Raw genomic sequence first — 8,501 nt, forward strand, 5'->3', positions numbered from 1 at the left:
TTTAGACTCCAAAATAATATCAGGAACCTTAAAAACGGCATAATAGGGGCATTTTAAAATCATGAATCAAGATTTTAATATTGACAAGAATAATCATAATTATGATTTTTGTCATAATTGAGCAGCTCTAGCACAGATGTCCTGTTTACAATAAAACCATAAACATAATAATAATAATACAAAAATAACTAATTTCATGCCACTTTGTCACCCCTTCTGAGTTTAAAAAGGTTTTCCTTTTGATGAAATATTTTTAAAAAGGTATTTTTACCATTATAATAACTACTTTTTTTTTTTATTGATTTTTATAAATGCATCTGAAATTGTAATTGCATTTTTTTATTACAATTACGTTTTTCCCCAAATCGTGCTGTCCTAATATCTGCCATGCACAGTGTACAATGTGACATACTTCTGCGTGAATGCTTAGTTGAAAATAATGTAGGACGGATTCGATATTTTGAATGTTTTCATGCTGTGCTCTTATTGATTCGGAGTTGAATCTCCTCTGCTTCAGCGGAGGAGCAGCTGAGTCCTGTGAGTGATGTGAGCTGTGAAGCGTGCTGCTGCTCTCAGAAGTTGTGTGTAAGCGCTGCTGCTGGGGCTTGTGTTCTCAGAGCGGGGCACGGTCTCGGTGCTGCCGCAGGAGCTGCTGCTGAGGGTCTTCAGGTTTCTGGGGCCGGAGGATCTGTGCCGCTGTGGACAGGTGTGCAGCGTCTGGGCTCAGGTGGCCAAGACCGGATCTCTGTGGGGACACCTGTACCCCGTCCGCTGGGCTAGAGGTGCGCTGCAGCTCCGTCTGCTTTATTACTTCACTTCAGGAAGTGCAGAGAAGCCTGGGTCATAAAATGAGCCACAATGAAGCCGGCATGAACAGCCGACTTTACTATGACACTGTTAAAAAAAAGTTTTCTAGATGCATGATGCTTTCAAAGTCTGTGAGTATATTAACTATATTCAATTATAAATATTCTAAATGAAAAATATTACGTATAATTACATGAAATTATTGAATTATATTAAGTTAAGGAAGCCCGTTAACAATGATAATAAAGATCTACTCTATTCCCATTGTTAAAAAGACGAGTTAAAATAAGCTCAATAGATGCATGATTTCAAAGTCAGTGAGTAATTATATTAAATTATAAATATTACAGAATAAAAATATATTCATATAATTATTTGAAATTAAATTTATTTTTACTGTTATTTATATTTCTTACATCTTTATATAGTTGTCATTTTTTAAGAAATTTAATTGTATATTCTATTATTATGTTTTGTATGATTTTATTATTTTTAGTATTCATTGTTTATTCTATTATTGTATTGTTATTGTCATTTCACATGAATGTAGCATTAGATGATACAGCGGTAAAAATGTTTGTGATAAATAATTGTGATCTTAGTATTGATCAAAATTATTGTGATTATGATTTTGGCCATAAGCAAGCTGCTCTACCAGCTTTTTTAATGAATAAAACAGTAGTGTACTACATTACTGACATTTTTTATAATTATTTTAAATATATATATTTTATAATAGAATTATTTTCATAATTAATTCTAAAGCGTACTAAAAAAACAGTAGTGTACTACATTAGTTTTAATGTAGACATTTTTTAAATATTTTACAAGTTATTTTCATAATTCTAAAACTTTAAATGAATATAAACAGTAGTGTACTACATTAGGGAATTTTTTTTATAATTTGCTTTTTTAAATATTTTATAATAGAATTATTTTTCATAATTAATTCTAAAACTTTAAATGAATGAAACAGTAGTGTACTACATTACTGACATTTTTTAATAATTTATTTTAAATATTTTTTAAATTCATTATACAACTTCAATTAAAAACAGAAGTAAACTGCATAAGTGAATTATTTAAGTTTTTTTCAACTTTTTTTTATTAATTAAAGTTTAATTAAAACTGCATTAATGTCATGAGTTATTTTACATTTTAATGCAGTTTTATTACATTTGATCATTTTAATGTAGTTTAATAGAAAAGATCATATAAAAATAGTTGAGGACATTGCATTGTGGCATACAGTATGCCTCAGTGTTGTTGTTAATTGTGTGTTGGTGTCTGTGTGTGTGTGCGTCTCTGTGTGTGTGTGTGTGTGTGCGTGTGTGTCTCTCTGTGTGTGTGTGTGTGTGTCTCTCTGTGTGTGTGCGTGTGTGTCTCTCTGTGTGCGTGCGTGCGTGCGTGCGTGCGTGCGTGTCTCTCTGTGTGTGTGTGTGTGTGTGTGTGTGTGTGTGTGTGTGTGTGTGTGTGTGTGTGTGTGCGTCTCTGTGTGTGTGTGTGCGTGTGTGCATGTGTGTGCGTCTCTCTGTGTGTGCGTCTCTCTGTGTGTGCGTCTCTCTGTGTGTGCGTCTCTCTGTGTGTGCGTGTCTGTGTGTGTGTGTGTCTGTGTGTGTGTAGGTGATTATTACCGTGGTCCTCCGGGTGAGTCGGGCCAGGAGCCGGATGAAGATTGGGTGAAGAGTCTGCAGGACGAGGGACGAGCCTATCAGGACTGGGACGAGGACGCAGACGTGGATGAATCGGGTGAGTCTCGCCTCGCCGCTCAGAGCTGCTCTTCCCATGATCCTCCGGGCCGCAGCTCAGACGTGTGTTACTCTGTGTGTTCAGAGGAGGCGTCTGAGGAGTCTCCAGCCATAAGTGCGGTTCAGAGAGAGAAGAGACTGCTCAATGGGATGATCCAGAACCTGCTGCCCGCCGTCGGTCCGTCTGTGCGCTCGCTCAGTCTGGCCTACAGCTCAGCCGTCTCCAGCAAGATGGTGCGTACATGTGCTGTCAAATATAACCGGATTATGAAAGATCCTTCCGCTGAAATTACACATGACTAAACTGTGTGCAGAAAAACTATTTAAGAGTTACATGTGTGCTTACTAAAAGGTGAAGAGCGACAGTGGGTTTTTTTGTAAGATAATTTGCTAATGTTTGTAAAAGAATAAATGTTTATTGCTTTTTTTTTTATTTTTTTTTTTTATAATTATTAAATTAAATTAAGTTTTTTTTTAAATAGGTTTCATTTGGGAATTACAGTCTAATGTAATTATCTTATATTATGATAATTATATTTTCTAATTATTAAATTTAAATGTAATTTATAGTTTTTTTTAGTTAAAAAAAAATAATTTGGGAACTATACCGTATTGACCCGAATATAAGACGATGTTTTTTTATTGGAAATACATCTGAAAAAACGCGGTGGTCTTATATTCAGGGTCTAGACTTTGACATGTCAATAATACACCCACAACAACAGGTGGCGCCACATACGCGTAAAACGAGTGTGCCATGAAATACGTAATGTAATGCGTGTTGTAAAGATCGCGAGTAAAAACAAATGAAAAAGAAGTCGTGATGGTCACGTTAGCCTGATGGCACCAAACTCTTTGTGATTTTAAAACGTAAGACGGTACCCAGATTTGAAGACTACAGTAAGATTTAACTTCTACTGTTAATAAGATTGTGGTAGGCTACTATTAGACGGATAGCCTAAATGTCCTGATTCAGATGGGCTACCTGTTTGTTTTATGGTATATCAAAAAGTGTATATATTTTAAATGTAATTGTTGGTACATTTGACCAGTTTTTACCATACTTTCAAAACAAAAATTAAAATAGGAAAAATATGCAATATGAAAATAATTGAAGACAAAATGTGTGTTACTGAGAAAAGACAAGATTTGGTTTTTAAAAAACCTTTTTCCAAAAGGTGCATCTGGCAAAAGGGGGGTCGTCTTATAATCAGGGTCGTCTTATATTCGGGCCAATACAGTAATTTACCTTAAGCGTATTTTGCTGGTCTGTCCTGCTTTTAGTGTTATTCAGTGTAACATTTAATTAAATGTTTTTAAATGTTTAAAAGTAAAATCTAATTTAATAATGAATATAATATATTTTATATTATACTATATTATTTATATATGGTTATATTTTTGTAAGATAACCTTGGCCGTTAAGCATATTTTGCTGATCTGTCCTGCTTTCAGTGTTATTATTATTATTATTATTTTTTTTATTATAATATTTAATTAAATAGTAGTTATAATAGTTAGTTATTATATTTTACATTATACTATATTATTTATATTTTATTATTATATTAAATGTCTGTGAAATAGTTTTTATATAATATTTCTGAAAGAAATTTCTGGTTATTTCTGGTCTGTCCTGCTTTTTGCTATTATTATTATTTTTGTATGTTTTTTTTAATTAATAAAATTAATTAATAGGTGTATATATATATAATAAAATATGTATTTATGTTAATATTATGCTATAATAGTATTATATTATATTTCTATAAAATATAGATATTATATCAATCCTGCTGTTAATTTTTTATTATTATTAAATGTAATAGTTGTTTTTAAAGTTAATCAAAAAAAATTATATAAACTTTTAGGTTTTATTTAAAAAATTATATTTCTATTAAATGTAATTAATATATTTTTAAATACATTTTTTAAATTTATATTACATTTTATATTATATTTCCATGAAATTGAGTTATATTTCAGTTAACTATATTTTATGTAGTTGTATTTGTCATTTTGAAATAAATGTAATTGTATGTTGTTATTGTTTGTAACTATTTTTCCGTGAATGTAGTTAGTCCTTGATGCTGTTACGCCATTTAAATAAGTAAATAAATACTCTGATTTCTCCATCCAGGTGCGACAGATCCTCAGTTTGTGCCCAAACCTGACTCACCTGGATCTCACGCAGACTGACATCTCCGACTCTGCCTTCGACAGGTGGGCTCGCCTTCTGATTTGTGTCTTTTTGTGGAGCCCGTTTGCCCTCGTGAATCTCACAACACGTCCGTTTGTGTTTTTCCAGCTGGGCGGAGTTCGGGGCGTGTCGTACTCTAGAGCGGCTAGATCTCTCGGGATGCGACAAAATCACGGACCGCACACTGAAGATCCTGTCACTGGGATTGGGCGATTTAACGACATCCGGCCCGGATCACAGAGCCAAGCTGCTGAAAGCCCCGCCCTCTCCCATCAATTTCCAGGACGAGTGTTCGCTCCCACCAATGGGACGCAGTTGCCAGGATCTCATTTTCAAGAGGAGACCTGGTGGGCGTGGCTCCGGCTGTGGCCCCGCCCACGTGTGGGTTCTCGACCCGTCCAAATTTGCTGACATCGAGGATGCGGCCGACTGGCGCAAACGAGGGGACGTGTCTGTGCAGGAAAATGGGCGTGGTGGCAGCTCGTGCTGCTGTAGGAGGAGCCGGAGGCGGAGCTTCAAGACTGGTATTAGCTCCTCCTACTGATTTGACATTACACCGTTTACTCAAAACTTTTCCGTTTCCCTCTAATTTAAAATCATCCCACACCTTCTCGTCTTTCGCGTGGTCATTTTTTAACTCGCCGCAGCTGACACGAAGAAAACGCATGTGAGGTCTGAGATAAAAATGTAGTTTCCGCCCAGATAAACTTTTACAAATAATGTTATTTTTCAAACGTTTTATTTTAACTTGTTATTTAAAATGTTTTAAATGCAATGTTAAAATGACGGTAAAGTGAATGATAAAATCCAGTTAGTTTTTTTCTGTCGTGTAATCGACTGTTTTCAGTGTCGACTAGCAGGAGCTGTACTGTTTAGTCGACTAGAGCCGCACATCCCTAGAGTGTGTGTATATAGATAGATACTGTAGACAGAGATATATATATATATCAGGGGTGTAACGGTACACGTATTCGTACCGAACCGTTTCGGTACGGGTCTTTCGGTTCGGTACGCATGTGAACTGAACGAATACAGTGTTTTTGTTTTCTCCGGAAATTCAAATAATAAATGCCGTTTTGACCGTCTTTTATGTGGCATGACAGATCGCTGTATAAACGCCTTGGAGAGCCGCTTCTGGAATGGTTTAGAAATGTGCTGGTATAATCCCAACCCAAGCTCTGACTAGAGCGGCCGCGATCAGCTCCGGTTCCCGTGTCTGAGCCGTGACGCCCCGCTGATTTGTGCAGAGCGGAGCACGAGTGAACGAGATCATTCCTTCCTCTGTACTATTAGTTTTAACGTGAATAAACATGACTGAACATCTCATGCCTCATGTAATTGCTCAATCAGTGTTTCAACCGCGGAAAGACAATCAATACTACAGCGTGGAAATAAAATGTCACGTAGCATTTAATTTACCTCAGCAAGTCATCAGTGTCCACAGCTCGTTATTTCACTAGAGAAATGAAGTCTAGAGAGAAGCATTTTGCTAAATATTACACCATATACTCATTATATTTGGCTAAACCTGTTCGTCTTAATTATGTAACGTACAGTATGTTTAAATTAATCTGTTATGAAACATGCTATGACAGCCATTGTGTAATTGAATATATTTTAACAAATAGCTTAGAAATTTTATTATTTATAAATTAATTTAAAAACTGCATTATGTGCAGTTTACATGTTTGCATACAATTATTTTTATTTATTTTTTAAAGTTGAGTGTTGATCATCTATTTAAAAATAAATGGTAATTAAATTTAAGTTTGGGTTAAGTTGTTAGGCCTAATTATAACCTTATAATGTAAAAGGGCTCCCTATAGTTTCAAGCATAAGCTGAGGTAGATTTTTTATCACTAAGAACATTTAAACTATAACTGAATGTATTTAAAGAAAGAGCAAGTTGTTCAGTAAACCATTAAAAAAAATGCTGTACCGAAATCTTACCGAACCGTGACGTTAAAACCGAGGCACATACCAAACCGTCATATTTGTGTACCGTTACACCCCTAAAATATATATATATATATATATATATATATAGAGAGAGAGAGAGAGAGAAATATTTTTTTTGTATTTTTTATGTTTATATATTTCTTAATATAATTAATATTTTACCTTAATTTTAATATTTTGTTATATTTTTTTTTTTATTCTGTTTATATTTTAAACAATTTGGTTGTGTGCTTTTGTCATTTTAGTAGTTTTTCTTTAAATATATTCCAGATAGTTGTCAAGGCAATATTTCTATTAGGGCTGCACGATATTGGGAAAATATGCGATATTGTTGTTGAATATTGCGATAACGATATTTCTTGCGATATAACATTTCCCTAGAGAAATGCTGTTTTTATTAGCTATTTTTAAAAATAATTTATATATGTAACTAAAATAAACAGGTAATAGATATCTTCTGATCTAATTAAATCTAATTCAGGCTAAAAAAAAAAAACCTGTCAAGTAAGGTGCAAACATTTAGACTTTAAAACACTACGAATGACTGAAAACCTCGGCAGATATTCTGGTTTGCTGTTACCATAGACCTGCAAACACAAGAAATGCATTACTCTCAAACATAACTTTTTATTCAAATGTAACCATACAATCATCAAGAGCATCTTAAAACAAGAGCATCTTTTAAACAAAATATTTCCTTGCCTTGCCTGTTTTCTTTTAAATAAAAATAAATATTAAGCAAAAATTAAATAAAAAAATACTATTAAACAAAGTGTACAGGCCTTAAATAAATTGGTATGTAGTGGAAATACTAACATCTTGTCAACATCCACATAAATAAAATAGAGTAATAACATGCAAACCTATGTTTTAGCACAATGCAATGCCATATGTGCTGTGAAAGCTATTTTATTCCAGGTTTTTTGCCAGGAAAACTAGCATATTGACTTTGGTAGGTTTTAAACCTGTGCGTTGGCATGTCACAACATTTCCTGATGCTTCCTGGCTAGTTTACTCAGGTGTGGGCAGAGGTGTAAAGTATTGGAGTAAATGTAATTAGTTACTGTACTGGAGTATCTTTTCGGGTACTTTGTAGTTGTACTGAGTATCAAAGATATTAGCAACTTTTACTCTCTACTTCACTACATTTCTGAATGAGTATCTGTACTCTTTACTCCACTACATTTGAAAAGTGTTGCAGTTACACATTACATTTTGCATGGACCTAGCTTTTTCTGCAGCAGTTTATTTCTGCTACAAAAGACGTGATGCTGCCTGTTACAGGTCACTGAAAGTACTGCGTTTTGCCCTTACTCACCCAAACTTGTCAACAAGGCTACTTTATGTGAATGCGAGTTCCTTAGCAAGTATTTGTGAATCACAGGTGTTTTATACGGTGGCCGAGAAGTGCAAAGCAAATCACAATTCTGAAAACAAAACAAATTACAAACGCAAATGCAAGTCTAAAAAACAAAATAACAATCCAGAAAGCACAACAACAATTCAGAAAACATTATAACAAGTCAGAAAACACAACGACAAATTCGAAAACAAAATAAGTCAGAAAACACAACGACACATCAGACAAACCGGAAGAGGTAGGTATAGTTTGAGACAGCACCATTGGTTTGGGATTACTCACCGCTGGTTCTGCTCTGTATACGTTGATTGACAGATGTCTCGTCCAGTCAGCGATGAGTAATCCCAAACCAAACTATCTCAAACTATACCTACCTCTTCGGATTTTTCATTGTGTTTTCTGACTTGTTATAATGTTTTCTGAATTG

General features: G+C 34.4%; 1 protein-coding gene across 1 annotated transcript in view; it reads left to right on the plus strand.

The window, feature by feature from the left end:
* The window catches only part of LOC107570192 (F-box and leucine-rich repeat protein 5), a 38,339-nt gene that overhangs the window by 20,085 nt on the left and 9,753 nt on the right, over positions 1-8,501 (plus strand). Inside the window, exons 5-9 of the mRNA XM_016256398.1 lie at positions 618-782; positions 2,431-2,556; positions 2,641-2,789; positions 4,696-4,778; positions 4,864-5,298. Of these exons, the coding sequence (XP_016111884.1) occupies positions 618-782; positions 2,431-2,556; positions 2,641-2,789; positions 4,696-4,778; positions 4,864-5,298 (958 nt within the window). The remainder of the gene's footprint in view (positions 1-617; positions 783-2,430; positions 2,557-2,640; positions 2,790-4,695; positions 4,779-4,863; positions 5,299-8,501) is intronic.

The sequence above is a fragment of the Sinocyclocheilus grahami genome, unplaced genomic scaffold, assembly GCF_001515645.1.
Source record: "Sinocyclocheilus grahami isolate Dianchi unplaced genomic scaffold, SAMN03320097.WGS_v1.1 scaffold1425.1, whole genome shotgun sequence".
Classification (NCBI taxonomy): domain Eukaryota; kingdom Metazoa; phylum Chordata; class Actinopteri; order Cypriniformes; family Cyprinidae; genus Sinocyclocheilus; species Sinocyclocheilus grahami.